Source organism: Chelon labrosus (assembly GCF_963514085.1).
Source record: "Chelon labrosus genome assembly, chromosome: 9".
NCBI classification, from domain to species: Eukaryota; Metazoa; Chordata; class Actinopteri; order Mugiliformes; family Mugilidae; genus Chelon; species Chelon labrosus.
Genome location: NC_140359.1, coordinates 17,823,016 through 17,846,981, shown reverse-complemented (window position 1 = coordinate 17,846,981; position 23,966 = coordinate 17,823,016). Strand labels below are relative to the sequence as shown.

General features: G+C 42.0%; 1 protein-coding gene across 1 annotated transcript in view; it reads right to left on the bottom strand.

The window, feature by feature from the left end:
• Positions 1–1,689: 1,689 nt before the first annotated feature.
• frmd3 (FERM domain containing 3) overlaps positions 1,690–23,966 on the bottom strand; it is a 45,800-nt gene continuing 23,523 nt past the window's right edge. Inside the window, exons 5-16 of the mRNA XM_084552271.1 lie at positions 23,606–23,703; positions 21,578–21,701; positions 19,995–20,082; positions 18,302–18,390; positions 17,714–17,777; positions 17,320–17,355; positions 13,859–13,947; positions 12,259–12,333; positions 11,006–11,074; positions 10,674–10,798; positions 3,368–3,605; positions 1,690–2,783 (exon numbers count right to left, since the gene is read on the bottom strand). Of these exons, the coding sequence (XP_084408397.1) occupies positions 2,303–2,783; positions 3,368–3,605; positions 10,674–10,798; positions 11,006–11,074; positions 12,259–12,333; positions 13,859–13,947; positions 17,320–17,355; positions 17,714–17,777; positions 18,302–18,390; positions 19,995–20,082; positions 21,578–21,701; positions 23,606–23,703 (1,576 nt within the window). The 3' untranslated portion in view covers positions 1,690–2,302. The remainder of the gene's footprint in view (positions 2,784–3,367; positions 3,606–10,673; positions 10,799–11,005; positions 11,075–12,258; positions 12,334–13,858; positions 13,948–17,319; positions 17,356–17,713; positions 17,778–18,301; positions 18,391–19,994; positions 20,083–21,577; positions 21,702–23,605; positions 23,704–23,966) is intronic.

Below are 23,966 nucleotides of genomic sequence, written 5' to 3'. Positions count from 1 at the left end.
AGCAGCCAGTTTACAAAGTGAGTTATGAAAATAAACTTTAAAGCATTAGTTCTGCTCTTTATACGAGAATAAATACTGTGTGAGAGCCTTGATAGAGAGACTGGCCTAAAATTGTAAAGCAGTATGGAGGCTGAGCTATGATGGTTAAACTAATCACCGGCTCTGTGATCGGTTCAATACAATGACATGTATGCATACGTGGATATGCTACAGCAAACTAGTGAGTCTGCGGCCGTGTTTCTGTCTGGTTGCACATACAGCGTTTGGATATTCATGACAGCGTAACAACAAGACCCGTGTGAAAATGTTATGTTGTGATTAGATGCATTTCTTTCTTCTTCTTTTTTTTTGTATTTTTTGCATTTTTAGACATGTATTTTGAACATAAACTACTAATGCCCTTTCCTGAGAAGTTTATCCAAACTACCTTTTCTTTTTTTGAACGTCTGCTTTCATTCTCGTCACTGTTCCCCTCTGTTGTCCTCTTCATTAAGAGCCACTACACTTTATCTGACTGACACCGTCTGTCTGGTGAACAGACACTGATGACCATAAGTTCACTTGACAGGAGTCTTGGTTTTGAGTCGTGATATGTTCTCAACTTTTAAACTTCTGGCATTTCATTCCTTGACTATTCTTCAGTTAATTGATATTCTTAAACTTTGACTCATATCATCAGTGAATGTCCATGAACACATCATCCATAATTTCCCCATTACACATCCTCCCCCTCTATAATATGACGCCTCTGTCATGTTGGTCACTAAACACTATCATATACTCACATGTAAAGACAAATTCTCAACACCATGTTACCACAGGTCTTCCTAGAAATGGCTACAAATCATTTCTATTTCTGCAGGCTAAATAAATGTGACAGTCTTATCAGTCACCTCTGCACAAAGAAATATATTTGTATGTGAGGTTTTGACCATTACTTGCTTGTCTGATCATGTATCTTCTGCCACCTGTGCAGCTGGAGGACGCACAGAGCTCGCCCTGAAGTAGCACACCATCAGCTAACAGTCAACAACAAACCTCAAGTCCATAATCTTACATTTACCACTGTGACGTTTCTTCATATTTTTTTCAGTCAGAACCTTCCACCATGAAAGATGCACGTAACCGATGAGCTAACATTTAGTTGAGAAGACATTTAGGAGTTCAAACAAAACACACGCGCGTTGTACCAACAGGCTAACGTTTATCTACCTGCCTCCCTCCAGTTTCCAAAATGACATCACATAATCTGAAACAGTTGTAATCTGTGGTCTGTGTAAAAGATTTGTGCTCTAACCTCTGTAGGAAAAAACCCAGGGTGCTACCAAGCCAACAAATGTCGGCGGTAGTCTTAAAAAATAGTTCAAATTTCTCCACACCCACCGCCCTGATAAACTTCAATAAATTTGCTTTTCTTCTTTTTCTTTTTTTTTTTTAGTAATCTTTTGTAAACTCTTAATTTGAAAATAAGCTCAAAGGAGATCCTCTGACTGAAAAATTCCTGAAAGATCTGGATCACATAAAAATGTACAAAACTTTAAAAACAACTTATTTAAGATTGGTATTAATTATCAATATCTCTCTGTTGTTTTTTTTAATATATATATATTGATATAGTGTACCTCTGATGGTGGCTATTGTTGCGTTCACTGTCAAATCAATCGTTTACTCTTTCTTGCCCCCCCCCCACTCCGTCATGACTGACAGGCCCTGTGGCCAATCAGGCGCTCCGCTCTGAGGGCGAGAACCGATCAGAATGGTTTGTGATCATGATTAAAGAGTCTCTGCTTCATCTTGTCAGCTTCAGGAGTGAACAGGCCGATAACACCTCGAGTTAAACAAAAACCCTTGCTCTTTTTGCAACTTTTCCTCTCTCCATGACTTCCCTTATTTGTTATCTTCATAAATTTCCCTTCTCTGAGTTTCTCGTTGAACACACAATTTCTTTTCTTGTCTTCTTTGCCTTTTCTTTTTATAGTTCGGCGCTGCCAAAAGTGTCTATCTTAACAAATGATGAAGACGTGCTGCCAAATAAGTGAAACCAATCTACTTGCTTTATCAGACCATGTTAATACAACTTTGTGAGTCATCATAAGTGATGCATTGCAGCTTTGCACAGAATAAAATGGACTTGCTCTTTAACGAGTGGAATAACTTCATCCCACTGGCAGACTATAGCCTCAAGAGAAACCAGTTGTTAAGACTGATTAGATCAGATCATATGTTAAGACAGACATTTGGCCTTATTTGTTCCCCCTGCAGTGACTCCTTTCTCTCCTTTTCCTTCTGTTTCTGTTCCTCTTCAGTCAGACCAGATGTTCTCCAAGGCCATGCTGATCTTACACAGGATCCAGCGCCGAAGCGGGCAGTAATACTCGTAGTGAAACTGCTCAAACTCCGGCGTCTGACGGATCTCGTGGAGGAAGGACACGTCGATGTCCGACTCCAGCAGCAGAAGAAGTGTGGGCACAGTGACGAGCAGGACGCCCATTACCACGGCAACAAAGCGGGCCACGCTCAGCACACAGGCGTTGACTCGTTCATTGGAGGACAGCAGACGCAGGCTGCTGGTCAGGACTCCGCTCATTCGACTTCTCGCGGCCTGACGGGTGCGCTCGTAGGCCCGGTCTCGCTCCCTCTCGGCCTCCAGCTGGGCCTGGATGTCGGGGTCAGCGTGGAGCTCCCTCAGCAGCCTGGCCGGGCTCTGGACTGGAGAGGAGAAGAGCAAGTCCACGCCTCCTTGACTGTCATCCACGGGGGTGGGAAGCATGCTGGCACAAGGGCTGGAGAGGAGGAGGAGGATGATTACATTCTGAAAACACATTTTATTATTAACTAAAAGGAAACATTAATGACTGTCAAATCAGGTGTAGCAAAAATGCCTAAAGGCCACAGAGAAATTCAGATCTGGACAAGTAAAACGTCTGACATTCACCAAATACAAGAGTGATGCTGGAAGAACAACATTTCTGTATGACAGCACATGCCAGGTTCACGTTCAACCTTTAAATCCTGAGCACCAATCATTTCTTGTTATTTAACAGAGGGGTATTTACAGATCTAGTAGACATGGAGCATCTTTAGCATTAACGTAGAGTTCAGTCCACTGTTCAGTCTCCTCTCAGTTCAGTTTAAAGTTTAAACTCACTCCTGAGGGACATGTCTTGATGCGTCTTGAGCTGATGAATGCTCTTTTTCACCTGTTAGTTGCCACCTTTTCTTCTGCTTTGGTGAAACAGTGGGTTTTGAAAAAAAAAAATAAAAATGTTCCTACCATGGCCGAAGCCAGCCCAATGAGAGTGTTTCTATGTTGAACCACAACATTATACGCTCTTCTGCTGAAAGAACCTGAAAGAAAAATACTGACCTGTAGGTAAGCTCAGAAATGGTGCACGCGCCACTGGCCTCGTCGTCTTCCTCCAATTCTGCTTCAGCTCTGGGAGCTTGAGGTCGATGGTTTGAGGTTTCCATGGAAACACGGGGAGGCTGCAGGTCGTTGCCCAGAGCGGAGTTTCCTCCTTCGGTGCTTTGCTGCTCTGTATCTGGAGGCGCAGCCGAAGGTTTGAGGGGAGACAAGGGGACGGAGTCCTTAACAGCGACAACACCTGGTGACGGAAGGAGACGGAAAAAACATGTTTTATAAGATAAAGTCTTTTACCAATGATTAAAAAGAAAAATACATAAATAAGCCAATGTTCCTATTAAAACTAGTTCTTCTACAACTACTAATGGAAATAATACTGTGCTACTGCTACTAGAAACACTAAAAACAATGTCTTATGGTCTGACGTGTGTTCTAGTGTGGGACGACAATGACAATGTCCAAAGTGTGTTGCATAAAAAACATCTGAAACTGCTTTTGTTTGTGCTTTTTATGCTGCAGTTGAATACACTGACCACATGATGGCGCTCTTGCATTACTTAAGTGTATGGAAATTGAGCAGAAAATGCAAAAACAGCAACATATAAACATCCCATTCAACCGTGAAATGTAAGGGCAGTTACACAATTTGCACATGTAAAGGTTTTCCTATTCCTCCTCCTGCATCCGAGCCACAGCCATACTTCACCCATTGGATTTTAACCTGTGGATGCCAGCAGGGGAAAATGAATCTGTGAGGGCTGTGATGAACATCATGACGCTCCAATTTACACAGCTCAAATAAAATAAATCCAAATAATGCTGTAGCGTACGTCACTGCTGCTGTAGTGACGTACGCTACAGCGACAACAGAGCAGCTGTGCGTGGATGCAGTCCTCTCTGTGACTTAATGATGACTTTCTGAGACATATCTGATGCACAAGATGGATCTGTGTGTGTGTGTGTGTGTGTGTGAGGGAGTGTTAAAAATAAGCCCAGCTGTCTTCCTGCTGTGGATTAAGTGGGAGCTGGAGGGTAAATGTCCAGCGACGTGTGACTCAGCCAGTCAACACCTCTACTCCAGACTCTATGTTGTGATCACACACATGTGGCAAAGACATAACCACAGTTAAAAATTTTATCATGGATTATCAGCTGATTGAAAGATTTTTGAGAAAGTGGCTGAGAAACGACTGAAATATCAAAGCAAAAAAAAAATAATAAAAATATGGTCCATTTCTCCAAATCAGCCACAGAAACTCAAGGCCAAAAGTGACTAATCAGTTACCATGCCAACTGATTCAAACATGAATCAAGAAAAATTAATGGACAAAAAAAAAAAAAAAGAGGAGAGAGAAGGAGTGGAAAGCCTTAGGAGCGAGTGGCGACAGCTACCATGGAAACAGAGTCAGCAAAAAGCCAACAAGTGATTGAACTCAGGGAGGTTTTCATATAAATATGAAGCAGGAGCAGTGGAGAAAAAAAAAAAAAAAACAACACGGAGGCAAAGGAGTTGGCAGCTGAATCAGGAAATCAGACATATTCAAACATTCAAACATTACCGTGTGCACCTTCAGCAAAATATTGGCCAGTAACAGAATGAATTTATCACAATTCATCTTCTCGCCGTGCACATTAAAGCAGCTTATACAGGCTGGGACCAGAGGGCAACGGATATAGTTATTATAAATAAATATAATATATGATAATTATTATAATTAAATATGAATCAAGAGAGTTTTTCACACTTGAGTCTTGGGTCTTCTTCATGAATAATGCGCAGAAGGACTTGATGAGCAAAGGAGCTCCGTTACAATGGAGAAAAAGAAGGCTTGATTATATAATGTGTGGGGCTGGTGGTAGTTTATTCATTCATTCATTTTCTGCAGCCGATTGTCCTTAACTGACTTTAATTAGGCTTAGTGCATCAATATCTGGTCTCTTTTTCTTTCTATATCAAAGATGGTACAGAAACACAGATGTGCTGTACGCTGTATTCCTTCAAACACGTCATTCACAATGTCTGTGCAGTCCAGTGACCACATAAGTCACATGTTGAGTTTAACCAGCTATAAAACAATGTTCAGTTGATATCATGACTGTGTAAAACCTGAAATCAGGTGGAGAAAAACAATATTTCTAAACATAAGAAACCCTGAGCTCTTCCATCCTGAAGGCACAATACAGCTGCTCCTCCTCCGCTGCTGCTGCTGCTGTTTCCTATTTGTAATTCTGGTCTGCCTTCTGTCCCGTTAGCTCACATTCAAGCCTCTCCTCAGATGAGGTTATTCACACTACACGGTGCTAGATTCCTGCGTGGCCACGGCACACGCACGCTAACACACACACTCGTGCACGCACCGGCCAGCGTTTTCCCCCCGTTATGCAAGTGTCGACAGGCCTGTTTATCTTTGTCGTGCAACCTCATCTTCAGCACCTCCGCAGTATTTTTATCTGTACGTCTGTGCAAAAAATGAATCTATTTGCTGAATGTTTACTAAACACTAAATCTCGCCTAATTTTCCTCCAAAGCAAATTTCTACATGATTTTGCAAAGCGGCACGAGGTGAAATGATGCGTTTGCACTGTGAGAAGTATTTGTTTTGCAGAATCTCAGTGTCCAGTAGATTTTCACTACTAATTAATCCTGAAGGAACAGTCTCTTTCACCTGCCCTTTGGTCTCAAGTGAACGAGCAGGATCAAATGTGCCGGTCCTAAACCTTATGAAGATTCGGTGTCACGCTCAAGGACAAAGTGAAGGCAGTAAGCCCTACGTCCTAAAGGCACATATCAGAGAGAAGAGTGGGAAGTTATTAAGTAAAAACTATGATGAGATGTTTTAACAAATGATTAATTCATAGTTTCATTTCGTTTTATATTGTTAAATGTCTATATTCACTTTCTTAACATTTGTGCAGACAAGAAATAGCTCATCTCATAAGTGATCACATGAAATATCCCTCTGTTCACAAATCTACCATCCAAATAATTATTCTGTTTCTCATGCAAACATAAAACATAACATGCAGTGTACTGTAGCTATTATGTTTTTTTAATGAGCAGCACAGTGTATAATGTAGCTGCACCGACACACATTTGCGGTTTACAGTTCTGTCACGCACACACACACACACAAACACACACACACACTTACACTGAAGAAGTCTCTGGAGAGTCACCGGATATTTGGCAGATTACACTTACAGTTTGCACCAGACGGTTGCCACAGCAGACCTGGCAACCCAACTACTGAGCTCACACACATGTAATGTGCATGTTTAAAACTTCACTGGGAAAGTTGGAAAGGCCTTTGCTCCAGTCTTAATTTCATATGAAACAATAGAACACCTACGTTCAGCACTACATTGACAATACTTCATAAATATATATTGTACTTCTGCCTTTTTCCACTCATCTTACTCTGTTCCAGTGTATTGGCTCCAGCGATGCGACCCCCATGCCCCACCAGTCGCACATAAACGTCCCGTGCGGTGTGATTGGCTATGCGTAGATGCAGGCTCCGCCGGGTTGTTATCTTCACCTGGCACCTCAAGGCCTCGGCCACCACTATTGATGCTGCCCGCTCATCTGCCGCCTCCCCCGGGTGGAAAACTTCAAGAGGCCCGGCCTCTCCCTCCTCGAGGCCCTCATCCTGCAGTCTCTCTGGTGACAGGTCCAGTCCCCCTGTCTTGCTGCGAGAGTCGCCGACTTTGGAGCGATCGCTAACCGCCAGTTCCAAGCTACTCTGTATGAGGCCGCCTCCGATATCACTGCTGTTCCTGTGCTCGAGAAGCTCCATCGTTCAGACTGACGACAAACCTCTGACCAGCTGTCTGCGGAAAGGCCCCCTCGTCCTGACTGAGCTCAGACACACACCCATGAGCACAGACTGAGAGACGGCGAGAGACGTCCACCAGACACATTCTCTCTCCCTCTCTTATACGCAGACTTGGTGGGCCCTCCTGCGAATGTCAGTGATGTTAACAAAGAGTGGAGGGGGCATTAGAGGAGGATCAGGCCCAAAGCTGCAGTTTCTATATATAACCTGGTGGTCCTGGCTGCAGAGGGGCAGCTAATCTAACTCTGATTATGGAGGGGCAGGCCTGACCCAGGATAGGATGGGGATCACTTTCTTTCCTCTGTGCAACTTCTTCTCTCTCTCTCTTATTTTGTCCACTCTACAGTATATTGGAACGCAAGAAAACAAAGACAAACCTCATCCACTCAGACACACCCCTCTTAGTAAATTAGACTGGTGAAGGAACTAAATCTGGCATGACTCTCAGTGTCCCAAGTTAGGATAAGTGATGCAGCACTGTGCATGAAGCCTCAACTGTGAGCCACAAATATGTAGCGTAATCTCCACGATGATAGCCTTACCAAAACATAACCATCGTGTGTGTGTGTGTGTGTGTGTGTGTGTGTGTGGATTTTGGTAGATGGGGGAACAGGCTGTACAAACAGAACAAGGTCAGCACCGACCTTGGGTCAGCTTCCTGTTTCCCCTCTAATGGCTGAGATTAGTACTCTGAATATAGACGGTGATCCTAGACCATCTCGAGGACACTTTATCCCAAAGTCCTTGCAGCAGCCTTCTTAACCCAGTCAGCACTTGGCTCTTTGCAGGTGGGGTGGTGATTGAAACAAATGCGCTCTCCGAACACATCTGAGGGTGGAAGCGTTCAACCATGGTAAAAATGATCAGTTTTCTCTCAAATGCAAGACATTGTCATTCCATCAGTGGAAAGTAGAAAGCAGAGGGGAAGGGAGACTATTTCTTTAACCTTTGGTGCAATCCGACAAGCACACCAGCTTCATGCAGTGACTTACAGGCTGAGAACAATCTCGAGCTCCCTTTGTGTGTGTTCATACTTCTTCACTTTTGGTGTGCACAACTGAACAAAACAAATGCCTTCAAGGAGAGTCCGACAAAATATTAAGGCTTCTCCATCCATTAAAATTAATTCAAACATTTAATATTTTATTCAGTAACAGTGACTGGAAGCGCAGCAGGAAACAAGGCATTTTCAAATTGAATCTCGTGTTATTACTCAGATATTACTGTATCCTGTCGGCGGTGCATGGAGCCCTTGATTTGATGACTACCTCCTGCCCCTCCCAAATTACCCGGCCGAGAAAGCAGAGACGGTTCGTTTTGCAGCTCTTTGACCCTGAGCCAAGAAAGAATTGATTTTCCTCTAAATGGGACGAGGGGAGATTTGAAAAAGACTGTCGGAGAGAAAGAGAAAGAGAGAGAGAAAGAGATAGAGAAAGGCGCATAAAGCGAGAAGATGGTCGTGAATTCTGTCAAAAGAGGCGCGAGAGAGAGAAAGGAATAAGTCTATTAACTGTGAGGGGGGAGCGTGATTGTGCTGTACATGTGTGAAGGCCTAAATAGCACGGCTCAGGTTGAAGGGATGATGGATGGATGGAAAAAAAGAGCTAGAGGGCTGCAATACAAATGTGAAGGTTGTAAGGAACTTCAAAATCTTGCTTCAGTGAATGTTTTGACTACTCTGCCCTGGGTTTTGTCTCTCAGGCTACCAGCTCCTCTACATGGGTGTGATTGGCAGTGGCTCAGACAATATTTCAGACGCTACTCAGGGCTTAAAAGGTAAAGACAACTCGTGCATATCGTTATTTAATTAAAGATATTATTTCCCCATACAGATAACTGAACATCAGTCAGAGGCAGTAAAGGATGTTGCTATGTGATGTTCCTCCATCTCTTTCTCTTAGGTAATTTAGATTTTGTGTTTTCTTTGGAAACCATCCACTCTATAGTCGGCCTGACTGCATTACTTCAGCTTCAGTTTAACTCCTCTTCTTATATCCAGTGTCTATAACACCTTCCATTTGTCTCACATTCACCTGCCTTTCCCTGTTATGTAGATCCTTACCCCTGAACTGAGCTCGCGGCGTTCGTCCTTCCTGACCTTTGTTCCATTCGCTCATCCCTACAGTCCATCTTCTCCTTTCTCATATTCTCTCCATCCCTGCTCTCATACAGTCTTGTGTAACCTTACTCCATGCTCTCCTTTTCCCCCCCTTTATTCTCCCTAACAACAAGATTTATGCTTCAATCAGATAATAGGTCGCCGTGGAGAGCGTCAGGAATAATAACAGAGAAGAAAAAGCGACAAAGAATGATGATAACATGCAAAGAAAAAGGCACGGTGGAAACACTAAACCTACAGTGTTGTGAGTGCCTTTTATGGACTTCATAAATCTACAGTGGGAAGGTTGTGTGTTGGTGAAAAGCCTGAAAACACCACCTATTCTCTGCTGCTTCACTGGTTTCTCTACCGGACAGTGCTGCTCTTCTCCCACCACCTCATAAGGGTATAAACTGATCCTCCTCTTCTGCCATCTCAGGGGGAGAGAACCGACTGAATATGATGATATTATACTCTAAACTGCTTATTAATTTCCTACATCCTCCTATTATGATACTAGTTTTAGGGAAAGTACAGTTCATAGTATACCCTGCTAATGAATTCGGATCAAAGCCTTCTGTGCGCAGCAGCTCAGCTAAACATCCACAGTGAAATTTCTGCTATAATTTAAATCACATTATGCTGGTCTCCTTTGAATTTCTTATGTAATAAATATAATAAATATGACTTGCCTATTGTGTTATATTGCTCCCAGTTCTGCCAGCTTCGCATCTCGTATCATAAACCCTATCATGAATCGATACAAATACAGTAGCCCGCTTAAAGAAATAATGTTATTACAGTTCAAAAGCTGAAGCAAAATAAATTAAACTGTGGTAAAGCATTGAAAAATGCAAAAAAAACAATGGGTGATGGTTTTTACTATGAAAGTGTAGTCTGTACACACACGTGTCCTCAACTTGTAGCCACCGAATGACGCAACATCCACACGGGATAAATAACAGCAGCAATATGCACAGAGACACACGAGACCGTAAACAGAGACAGACACCCCGGAGCCAAATAAATAACTTCTAATTGAGTTTTCCGCAAGGATAACACAAACTGCTGTGTTTTTGTGTCGCAATAAAGAGTGTCTCACACACAGAAAGTGAGACACATGGGCACACAGACACACAGAGGCATGGTGGGATCCTTAGGGAGGATCATGAGGAGGGTATTTTTAGTGTGCTGCAATTGGCGTCTCCAGGGAGACAAGACTGATGGAGGGACGGGAGCATCAGCTGCTCAATTAACGCACTCCGTCTGAGAGTTGTGCATGCGCTTCCTCTTACACAGGGGAGACCCCATGTGACTTTCTGGAGGTCTGTGACAAGAGGGCACGGGTGTGTGCGTGTGTCTGCCGTGCTCGTACCGCTGTCTGCTGCCGTCTCCTCGTACTCGTTGGTGGAGGGCAGAGCGGGTACCAGAGGCTCCATGTTCATGATGAGGTTTTTATGGCTCAGAGAGTTGAAACTTCGACTCTGACCAAACTGGGCTCTGGAAAAACAACAACAACACAATTTGCTTTGTGATGTGTGACGATTTTTTTGCATCATTTTTGTTGTTGTGCACTTTGAGCTCAGGCGCGCAGAAGATTAGATAATAACAGAAGCAGCTGGATAAAAACAGAGCAAGTGTGCTGAAAATGCAGCAATTTGTTAACAGTTTGACTTTGACTGCAGGTGATCTGTCACTCGTCCTTACCTGCGCACTTCCGGTGGCTCTCTCTGGATCTTGGAGCTGGCTTCTATCACCTCTTTGGCTACTCTTCCACTAACAGAGAGAAACACACAGTTGTGGCAAGGAAGATAACGATGTGAAACTGCTGTAAATATTAATATTTATATAAGCAATTTGATTAGATCTTCTAAAATCTCAATTTTAGAAGATCTAATAGTCCTTGTCCTACACACGGACTGACTCTTAAGACTGGATTGAATTGAATGTCATAAAAGAACACATATTTGATTTGAGTTTTTCTGTTGTTGGTCGTGATCAGTGTCGACTGGGCACAGCTTGCTACCAGCTCCATTAGTCTGATTGTTGAACAATTTCAGTTTCTGGATTCTGACCACTCTGTTTCAGGGCCAGCGAGCTCCACCCTCCCACCCATTAGTCTATTGTTGCCGAGATTGATGGTTAGGTCGTAAATTAGAGGGTGAAATAAAACATCGGGCGTGGTGGGCATGCGCTTCATTTCTCCAGAGAGCCGGCGTCAATGCCGCATGCTGGAAAATGCTGGAATCAGATGGACCGACACAAGTTGGATAAAGACCTGATCTGCTCTGCTTCACACAAACTGCCTTCACTTGGGGGATGCAAATCTCCTTCCTGTGTTGCGTTTGCACAAATGACCAATTCCCATATTTCAGAACAAACTCCGCCGTATTTTGTTACTCATCACTGAGCCCTTAAGCCGAACTGCTTTGGCTGGCTGATGAAATGGAGCAGACTGTAAGTGTAAGCCTGGTAAAGAGCTTTGTCTGGGAGGAAAATCAGGGCTTACACGGCTTCAATAACAGCCTATATAGAAGCTTTCCTGTGATATTAGGGTCAGTAAATCACAGAAAACCAGGATATAGGCTTTACAAAGAGGAGGAGAAGCGTTTTGTGTCTGCGGTGCTTTGAGGAGCTCACTGGCACAGAGAGTGTCAATATGTAAGATTTGTAATGGTGAGACGAGTTCGCCATGATTCCAGAAATCCGATGAGCTTTGTTTCACCGGCAACAAATACCTGGATCTGCGCTGTAAGGGACTGAAAGACTGTCTTTATATGTCAATAGTGTTACTTATTCAATTCCAGCATAAATTTCTCTCTCTCTGTCTCTCTCCTCGTCTTCACATGGGTTCTTCTTGCTTTCATTTATCGCACATGGCTCATCTTTTACTGTCACAATTCGGTCTTACATTGTCTGTGAAAATGTACACGCTTGCTCATGAAAACAGCTTGTCTCACCTATATCTGAACCTGCTGCCTTTGAAAAAGATATTACTGCTGGAAACTGTCTTTATCTGACTCGACTTCGCACACCTGTCAGATGAAGAGAGGAGGAAACAAAAAGAGACACAAGCAAAAGCATGTCATTATTACATAGCACCCAAAACACTGAGTATTACATTCTCACAAGCATCAAGCCTCAGCACAACATGTCTACCTTAAGCTAAAGCTTGTATGTCAGCGGTGTGTTCATGTTTACAGTCTAGACTGTGCAGTGCAAGATGTTTCAAGGTGTGCCATTTTAAAAGTTTACGCTGTAGGTGAAACCTTCAATATTTGATTCAGGGATCACTTATCATGCCACACCAGGCTGCAGAGCAGCAGAGACGGTGCCAGAGTCCAGGCACACACCTCTGCTCTCGTCAGTGTGCGAGGGACCATGTGTTCGCCAAGCTCTGCCTGGCTGCCATTTACAAACTCAATTCACTCTCATTTGATTTAGCGGCTCTGATGCTTGTCTGACATTCGAGACGACATCCACTCCCCCTCGGCCTGCCTCTCGGAGACACCCGAGCTGCTGTCATTAAGAAGCCAACATCCAGGGTAATACGGACAAGAGCTACAGTCACAACGCTTTTACAGCTTCACAGTTAACCTGTACGTTATCTGTATTTAAACACGATGATCTGCGAGGAAAGGTTCTGCATTGCAGCACATGAAAAGAGGTAAAAGACTAAAGAAATGTATATGAAAATGTTTAAAAAAACTAAAATATAAGTATGAGTTAATAAAATGAGAGATTCCTCTACATTAAAGTTGACCAGCTGTTCACATCCAGTGATCCTTCTTATCCCAATCCACAATTTCTTCACACTACATCCGTTTCTCTTTGCCCCTTCACTCCATTACTTCCTGTTTTCTTTGCTTCTTCTCAGCTTCTCAGACGTTCTCCTCAACTGCTGTTTCTTGGATCAAAAATGATCTTCACAAAATCAGCTTGATCTCTCTGCACACAGGAAGCATCAGCTCACATTTTAGGAGAAGCTGACTGGATGGAGCTGCTGTTTTTTCTCAATCTCATCACGAGTCTAGTCCATTCCTATCAAGTTCATCACACTGCGCTGCTGATATTCTTACCAAACCTTGACCAAAGCAAAGAACTCATGCCTTTTATGTGCTCGCCACAGACAAAACTAGAGTTGTGTCTCTTGTCGTCACACTTTCACCTTCACCCCATGATTGTTTCCATTCCTGCCATGCCAGCAGGGTCAATAGTCTTTCCAGATCAGAGCGAAGGCCTCAGAGCAATCAGCTGCTCCCCAGTGAAGGACAGCAGCATGTTGTTGCAGGGCCACACAGAGGCATCAAAATAAGATATAAAAAAAAAAAAGACTCACTGTGCTAAAAATAAAAGCCGAGCAAAAACAGTTCTAGCCAGATGTGACAACACAAAAGGAAATAAATACGTTATATAATAAATAAATTCAGTTTAAAACATGAACAAGAACTGCTGCAGAGCGGATTTCTTTTCTAAAGGAAGTTGTAGTTTTGGGTTTAATAATCCTTTCAGGGTAAACTCAATAAGTGTGTGTGTGGGGGTGTGTGTGTGTAGACGCACTTGTAAAAGGCCTGGTTCTCCACCCCGCACTTCCATAAGTGCTTACACGCTGCAGGGGTCGAGGTGTGAAATGTCAAGACCAGTTTCTTCTGCACAGAAACGGACAAAGACAAGCGAGAGAGAGAAAGAGACAGTGAGGATGAGAAATGAGACTACCGTAAAATGTGTGAATAAGGACAAGAGAAGTGCTGAACACAACGAGAGGGAGCTGAGCAATATGCTGACCCACGGACCCAAAGCTATAAGCTTAGTAAGAGATAAAGGAGATACAGTGTTTTTTTTATTTTAGCCACTGTTCAGCTGTAAAAACAGCGAGCAGGACATGAGTCTTTACGGATCAGAGGAGGAATTTATTCCTGTAAATGTTTCGTTTTTAGCCTTGGTGTCTGGTAACATGAGATACAAGATCAATACAAGCGAGGGGAGCGAGAAGCAGAGAGGAAACTGTGAAATCAATGACTTGAGAGTGAGTTACTGTAACACGGCAACAGCCACAGTGAATTTCTTTTAAAAAAAAAAACGAAAAAGATTGGGACCTTGATTCACGAACTGGTCCAGACATCCTCACTACCGCCGTTCCCTCTACCCCAGGGCTGCCCAATTTGGGGCCCGCGGGCCAAAGTTGGCCCGCGACTGATTATTTTTGGCCCGCGGCCCATGCTCATATTTTTAATAATTAAATTATTATTATTTTCCCACTGCCAGCAGTCGGAATATCTCTTTTAATGTTTATTTATTGTTGCACTTCCTCTCCTGACCACAACTTAGCATTGTGTTACATTGGGGGTAGGGTGGCGCTGTTTAGCTCCCGTCAGCTCAAATCCGGCGGGAAGCCCGTGACCAGAGAGTGAGAAGATGCTGGGATGCTCCAGGCCCTCTAGTATAGTCAATAGGCGCGTTCGACTTCATGCAGATCTGTGCAGATCTGACTTGACGTGATGCATGCTGGGTTGTCATGCTCATAGATCTCGAATATGATTGGTTAAAATGAACTTGTTCTACCCAGCATGCATCACGTCAAGTCAGACTCAGACAGATCTGCATCAAGTCGAACGCGCCTAATGGCTCCAGGGTGAATCTGCCTTCAGCCGTCGACTTCCAGGCTGCTCAGCCTGGGAGGCTGCACAAGCGCCACCCTCAACAACAACCAGCACAACCAATCAGAGCTCATGCGGCATCCATTCGAAGCGAGTGAGCGCGACTCGTTTGAACACGAAGCGATAAGCGGAGTGAGCCACCGAGCGAACTGCTTTAAGTTAGATGCAAACTGCTTTTTGAAGTAAGTTATATATTTAAGCTAATTGATTGCTTCGACTAATGCAAACGAGCTAGATTTTACGAAATTACAAATATAATTTTTACAAATTATAGGTAACCAAGACTACACAGAGTATTTTTGTAAATAAACTGGTTAGTTTGTATGTGTTAGAAATTTTTAATTGCAAGTTACTGCTAACGTTAGCTTAGCTTGTTTGTTTGTTAATACAAAAGGCACCAGCCTTCAAGGCTAATTGCAGAGAGTAGTGCCTTGCAGGCTGATCATTAGGCTAATGATGATTTCATATTGCATGTCATTGTTCAGTCAGCTGCTTTCGAGGCTGATTGCAGTAGGAAATCGTCAAAAAAAAGCTAAAAAGCTGAAGCTGTTGTCCAATTATATTACTATTTAAAATGATTGTTCAAGAGAGTGTAATATTTCAGTCTTGTAGGGGCATGTTGTCCCATGTTGTTGAAGACATAGGCCTGGTAGCCTTATTATTATTTTTCTGCTTTCAATAAACAGAAGTGCCATTCATTTTCAAAATTACTTTGTATGACTGTTTATTTTGCAAAGTTATATCATAGTCATATTTAATTAAATGCACTGCAACATGAATGTTTAGTTTTGGCCCGTGACCCTGTACCCTGATTCATTTTTGGCCCTCCACTGAGAAGTATTTGGGCACCCCTGCTCTACCCACTCAGTCGGCTATATCGCTCAGCCCCCCCCCCCCCCCCACGTTGCCATGTATCAGCTATATCAGGTATACAGTTGTGATTTACACACATGTGCTGCTGGGGCCATGTGTGTGTGTGTGTGTGTGTGTGTGTGTGTGTGTGTGTGTGTGTGGTCACGTGTGCGTGAAAGTGCCTGAACTGCAAAATATTGTTGACAAACTGTCTTCGATCCCACTTTGGCTGACGTCATAATTTATGATTCTGATTTAACTGATGATCACACTCCAAATATGCACAGTGCATTTACATGCACTGTTAGACAGATCATCTAAGAATACTTAGTAATTAATTACAGAAATAGCATCTTTGCAGAAGACTAGATTAGCCCGAAATGAGCTAGCGATCAGCTCAAGGTGGGACATGTACATACAGTAGGTTAAGGTAAACAGAGGTGAGGTTTTGGTGTGACATGGTGGAAAACTCAGAGCAGACGTCAATACACAGTTCAAACCGTGACAAAATAATGTATGCAAACGCACGCTGACATACTGTACGTATAATGAAACAACTCTCTGAACAGTGTTCAACATTTTAGGTTACAAACACGGACAACGGGTATAGATTATGCATTATAATGTTACATAATCCATAGCTCACAAGTGTGATATTGTTGCAGAGGACGGGGACAGAAACTGAAATGACAGAACGAAATACATTTAATGATAAACATCCAACATAACCGTTTGCAGGAATGATCTACAAAAGTTGAAAATGAATGACAACAACGTGACAAAAAAATGAAATAAAATAAAGACACAAACAACAGCAAACAGCTAAATAATCTAAATAGTCCACTCATACGGTGAGGTGGGGGCAGGACTGCGGGGACTGGGGCGTCAGATTGAGGATTTAAGTACGACACGGTTTTGTGCTGCTACTATTTCTTGTATTTACTCACCAGTGATGACTATGTTAACACACAGAGAGAAGAGACAGAAACACAAAGATAAAATCTTCAGCCCTTCATGAGTCGCCAAACAAACAAACAAAGAAACAAACAGGCAGACAGACTGACAAGTTAAGCAGCGATGAGAGAGAGCTGGTTTAAGCTTCTGTAATGAACAGAACAGTTATGAGACTGACTAAATAATTGACTAGTTGGTAGATTAAAGAGCAAACTGGCTTTAGGTATTCATCAGGTATTATAAAGCCACTTCAGGTAGAATTAGCGTGGGTTGCTAATTAAGTCAAAAACATCCGATTCAAATCCTGCAAAATAAAGAAAGCATAGAGATGAGGCACCGAAGCTGCTGCTCAGAATCTACCACAGCTCTGCTGGATGGAAAACACCAAGCGCACAGATGAAGCGTGTGTCCCAAATGCAAGACACCTGTCTGTCCCAGGATCAGGGAGAGATTTGTGTAATTTAAATTAGTCAAAGGCGTGAAGCAGCGAAGGAGTCTCATATTTGGGTCACAGTCGACACATAATGCAAGTGAGGAGGTTAGTCGTAACACACCCACCATCCTGTTACAGTGAATCCTGCCTGTTAAGGAGATCTGAAACAGCGACACACATATACAGTGTGTGTGATGGTGGACAGGAGAACAAACAGTACACTTTCTTAGCACATTTATCTGACGTAACCGTAACACACACGAAGGAGGGTGGGAAAGGGAAGGACGGAGGGGGGGAGGGGAGAAGAAGGAGGAAAGAGAATGAAGGATGTACAGTTCACTTGAGGTTCACAAACATTCACTGAACACAGATGTAACTGTGCGTCTACATCTCATGTCTGTTTTTACTGAAGTCAGCATGATGGTGACTTTAATATGAGAGTACACATTACATCATCATAACGGAGGAAACTAAACATTTGCTTCAACATTTTGAACCTTTTAGAGTCGCGACACTCACCTCTTTCTGAATCCCGATCACGTAAAAGGTTTTCCCCTCGAACTTCAGCTTGCTAACGTCAGCCCTGCAGAGAACAGTGGCGTTAAAGACATCTACAAGATCAGGAGTAAAAACTAGTATAAGATCAGAAGCAAGTAAAACTAACCTCTTACGTATACAATAGCAGACATCATAATGAGTCTAAAGTGCACTGCAAAGTTTAAATATTGTTATTTTAAGTTACTTGCTAGCTTCACCTGCTAGTTCTTCTTTGTAGTTTACTATTAAACTATAAATTGAAATGTTTTCTTAAGTCAAACATTGATTGTGGGTATTTCTTTTCAGATATATTTTAATCAATAAAAACATCACGCTGCTCACCAAAATCAAATCAATAATCTGAAGCAAGACTAAATCATTTTGTATATCAAGAAACTAAATATTACATGCACAGCAACACCACTGCTTTTGCATCATTGGTTTCAAATTGCTCATCATTTCAGGGATGAAACATGGAGTGAGAGTTTGTTTTGGTCAGATTTGATTGAGGCTACACATTTAATGTCCATGTAACATTAACAGTTAACATTTAAGACACATCCTTTGTACCATTTGAGGAGGTGGATCCTCTTGTTTCCCTGGAACACCACAAAGCCCGTGGCCGTGAACCCGAGAAAGGCAGTGGAGCCTGTGAAGTCCTGAAAAACACACACACACGGCGCATATGAGGCAGCATACGGCGTTATGATATATACACAAAGACTAACAGCAGGGTGGAGGTAGGGCCATTAATTATCTCTATGCTAATGACACCTACGCAAGTGGTTCAAACTTCAACCCTTCAATTAACATCAAGAACGAGGCAGAAAAAATACAGTTTGATGGATCACAATATGTTCCTGTCTATATGATTCTAATATCTGTAAATCTGCTACTTTCTGTTGACATGCCTCTCTGTATCGCTGTGTGAATCACTTTCCTTTAATTATGTGCTCCCAACATTTTCTTGCTTGATTTCTCACACTCTCGACAGATTTGCTTGACACATGCCGCAGCAACGACAGCTATTCTCAGCAAACCAAATTAAAAACACGAGTGGAGCGGATGAAGGGGATCCTCTCCGAAAGACAGTGTGATCATGATGGGGTTTCACACTCTAACTGACTGAAGGCAGGACGTACGGAGAGGAGGAGAGGAAGAGGGAGCTGTGAAATATGGTTTTACAGATACAGTCTGTTCTACCTGTCATGGCAGTGTGAGATGAAGCACAATATTAACATAACTTCTGTCTCTTAGAGTCACTTTACAGCAACAGTAAGGGTAACTTTGTAATTAAAGCATCAGTCAATCTTATGTCGCTGTCTATCGCTAAGTAGCACAAAAGTGCATTGTAATGTTGATGAGTTTTCATATAGATATTGCATTGCAAAAAGTATTAAGTTACCGTTTATGTAATCTCTATGTATGTCTAGATATGAATCCAGAATGCTAAATGATATCACACGATACAGGTTCAGAGATTGCTGCCAATGCAAACTGGATACTTCCTACTGCTCCAGCTTCACATTAAGAGGTAAAACATGAGCTGAGTTTTATCATGAAGTAGTCGCAGGAGGTGCAATTCGTCAGTGAGCACAGCACTTACAGCCGTTGCTCATAAAAATGTGCCTGCCGACAAAGACCATGGCTATTTCCGTCACATTTTGACAGGAGACTTAAATATGTTTCAGAAAGCAGCCACAGTGAGCTGTTAGATGAAGAGCTGCGCACCTCCAACTTCACAGCGAGGTAACCGACCTCCTTTCAATGTGGCCTACGTGTTTGCAGACTTATGCCCTGTGCAGCTTAAAATCAGATCATAGGACGACGGCAAAGAGTCACAGTTGACAGTTGTTTCCTAATCAGCCAAGACTGAAATCTTATGGACTGCCACTTAAACAGATGAGAGAAATTTGCTCATGGCAAATATTTACTGCCGTTTTAATAAACTAACAGCAGGCACTAAAGCTGTGACCTCAGGTTTCACTATGACATGATGAGAAGGATAGATGATATGTTTGTGTAAATCACTGCATGCGTGTGCTGACGTTAAAAGCCATTATGCATAGTATGTGTACTTCTGACACAGGCGACATATGTTTCTGTAAAAGATCAACAAATTGCGTAAGATAAATTACTAAGCCATGGAAACAAATTGTGAAACACTGGGAGGGAGATGATCAGAAGAACATTGTTGTTACATTGTCAATATCAACTGCACCAGGCCTCAAATCTGGATAAAAGTGTGCGTTATCTACGATACCTTGCAAGGGTGAGGGTCGACTCCATACGTTTCAAGGCTGTGAGCCCTTTGGAGCATGTTCAACTCTGCTAATGCAGAACACTGACCCCTAAAAGAGAGGAGAGGAGAGGAGAGGAGAGGGGAGGGGAGGGGAGGAGAGGCGCTAATTGAAACAATGAAGAATGTGCTGTTAGTGTGCGTCCTTCTGTTGGATTAGTTTTGATTGGATTTCACATAAATGTCAGACAACAAATCAATATGACAAACTGATTTTTCTATCACAAACAAGCATCAGCTCGGTTGGGAAAACAGCACAACAATATATTTGTGTTGATTTCTTTCATTTAAAGATTCACATTGTTCCTCCAAGAGATATATAGGGCACTTTTTTATCTTCTCCTTTTCTTCTCTATTATGTGCAAACACATGACCTCATCAATTAACTGCACATTTCTCTAATCAGTCTGATACTTTTGGCTAGGTTTTTGATTATCTGTGACCATTACGTAGAAATACTAACAGCGGCCACATGCTTCCAGATGTGTCGATGCTTTACTTGCTCACTAGTCTCTCAAGTGCTGCAAAGTTAAAGAACTGAGAAGGCAGTCTCCAAACAACATTACGCTGTGAGTCATCATTAAAACTGCATCTGTCTCTCAACGTGCACAGAAAATGAAACGCTTAAAAACACATTAAAGGACTTCTTGACTATGAAAATAAAACTCACAAACATTCATCCCCATCACCTGAAGTGTCTCCACAGTTCAGTGCTAATCTGCATGCTGTTAATCCTGTCATTACTGGGGTAGACAGACAGACAGACAGACAGACAGACAGGCACTTGGCATCATCTGCCTTTGTGCTTCGGGAACTCATGGCTTCCTCTTTGATGTTCTATGATCGCTGTAAGTGTGACGGTCACAAACATCGCGACATTATTTATCAGCTGCAGTGATGCAGAAACAAGCCAAGGGTGGACGGGTATGTATATATTACCACATTTATTATTATTCTGTCCGGGCTGACTACAGAATACAGTAAAATCAGGAAAAGGGACTGAATTTGAATATGTTTTCATCTTTTTTGTACTTTTATTGTCATGCAGAAACCTATTGGTGCATTAAATCCACATTTTCCTCATATTTTATTTTATTCCACAGATTTTTTCTCCGTGACTGAGCAGTTTTCAAGGTAGCCAAAAGAAGGTCCTTTGTCCAAATTCAAATGAGGACAAGAAGATTAAATTTTTAATTCCAAGTGTCCAGGAAAAAGCAAGGTGTTTAGCTTGAAATAAACAATTCATGATAATTCCTGGGCAGATTTATTTCTGGCTTTACTATCAGCTGAATCTAGACTCAAAGACGTTCCTCGATGCAGTGGACCACAAATCTCTGGGTAGTAAAGTATTGTGTTTCTAGACAGCACAGCAGACAGCCCTTTATTGTTTGCAGAGTACAAAACTGTCTCCGTAGCCTGTTTGGAAAGCAAAGATCACAGGAGTGAGCATCCACCGCTGTCACCCATGTCAAACTAAACTGACGACAAAGACCCTGCTCCAGACAGCAAACAACCCAACCAGACGCACAAAAACACTCCTCCGTTACCTGAGCTCGTTCCTGTGTATTTCCATAATCTTCCTCTCCAGTTTGAGGGATTGTTTGGGGAACAGCTTGAAGTCTCTGATGTAGTCTGATGGGTGCTCCTCTGGGTCATAATCCCCGAGCTCGGCTGTAAGGAGAGCATGGTAGCGGTGAGATGTTTTAAAGGAATAATTCAGCATTTTGGGAGGCAGTTATGTGGCTATGGCTAGCAGCCCTTTTAGCTGGTTTGGCTATATCTAAAAATGTGTTATATATCATTTTCACATAGAAACAGATAAAAAGTGTGGAAAGAATATGCGAAAGTTGTATATGGCTGACTTGGAGTCTCGTGGATTAAAAATCATTTTAACATTTTGATGTGTGACCTCTACAGATGCTGGTTGGTGGACTTTGTTACCATAAGCATAAATCCCAAAATCTTAAAATGATTAAAAACTCAGATTAAACGGATTTGTATAAACAGCAAGTTGACTGGTTGCACTAAAAATGTTTTTATTATATTTTTTTCTCTAATAAATTAATGATACTCATAAGTAATAAGAGTCAGATAACCCTGATGGGTTCATACATTTGTTCTTGAACATTAGCAGACACTAATTTGTCCTTTAAATCCGCTCTTAATTAGCAGTCACGGTAAAGGTTAACTCAAAAACTTGCCTGGAGTTTAATTAAACAATAATCCTCAAACTGTTCTCTGGGCTCTATAATCAACACCCCGACGAAGTGGGACAGGACCTGCCCCGGTTAATCAGAGGAGCCAATGATACGCTGCAGACACGCTGAGGGTTGAGATAACTCAGCCATTCACACTCCGCTCTCTGGGGATATGAGCCAATCAGAGCGCGTCAGCAGCACAGTTCAGAGATTTTCCTATCGGCCAGAAGGGTTTATGTGTGTGATACTGCTCAGCTAATTCTTTTCTTAATCCATATTAAAGCAAGTGGCTCTGCGCTGTGATTCGACTTTAAACTGTTAAGTGCGAACTGACTGAGGAAAAAGAAATCCTTGTTTATTCCTTCTCCCAGTGGTGCACATCCATCTCTTGGTGATTTAAACTGAAGGATTACAACAACTGTCTGATGACTTGAAATGAAGCCAGTTAATGAGGCAGAGACCAGCCAAGCAGTGAGAGTGACACAGCTAGCTGCATAAGCTTGTCCTAAATTCCATCTTAGCTAGTTATAACAACAAGTGTTTACACAGGTTGCACCACACAATATTATTATTAAATACAGCTGTCAGGTTAAATAATAAGCTGATACTCGGAAATGCTAAAGCTTTACTTTGTTTAGCTGAAGAGAAAAAGACAGGATGTGAGAACATTTGCTGTATAAAACCTGACACTACACAAATTAAGAATGTTAATGTAAAAAATAACACAAAAGCTATGTGTACATCAGATTACAAAATGCTAAAACTAAATAGCTAAAAAACACAGAGCATAGCTTTTCATTTATTCGTTTATCACTGTCAGCTAACGATGATAGCTGCTAACGGGTTTTTAAATAGTAATCATTCACAATCACAAGTGATCATTGGACCCTGAAACAGTTTTTGGTATCGCAGATTGTTTCAGAAAGAATGAAATAGCAATTAAAATGCCATGAAACATCAGATTTAGAGTTAGAACGCATATAATCAATGATGAAGCACGCAGAGAAATAATGAAATGAAGAAAGAAAAGCTCTGATCCAAGCAGAGTAATGTTGGTTCAAGGTGTCTGTGCATCTCAGACCTAACAGAAAAGCTGTGTCCCATATTTCATCCATGCATGTCATTGTAATTGAATTTTTGATATTCAATAACTGTATTTTTTGTATGTATATATATATACACATCACTTATAGATTATGTATGGTATGCTAAGTCCCTATAGAGTGCTGCAACAGTGAAATTTCCAAGTTTAGGATTTATAAAGAATCTATCTATCTATCTATCTATCTATCTATCTATCTATCTATCTATCTATCTATCTATCTATCTAGATAAGTGTAGGCTATATTAGATGAAGTGGTTGTCAACAGTCCTCACCCTGTATTATGCAGGCTCCCAGATATGCTGCTTCAGCGAAAGGGCAGAGGAGACGGCCGTGGTAGATGTCTCTCTTCAGCTGGAGGTACAGGAGGTACCTGGATGTAAACACAAAAAACATACATTTGTAACCTGAATGTCCTCTACAGGTCTTATTCATATTGAGGCTTTACTTCTTTATACAGTATGGCAGTGAATGGCAGAAAAAGGTCTGCCTGGTTATTCTTTCTGCATCAAACTGTGCATTTAATGTGAACGTTTAAGTTCATGTTGCCATGAAAAGTAAATTTCCACAATATGATTGAAAATCAATACTGTATCTTCACAATGATATATTCAAATGGTTATTGGTGAAAGCCAT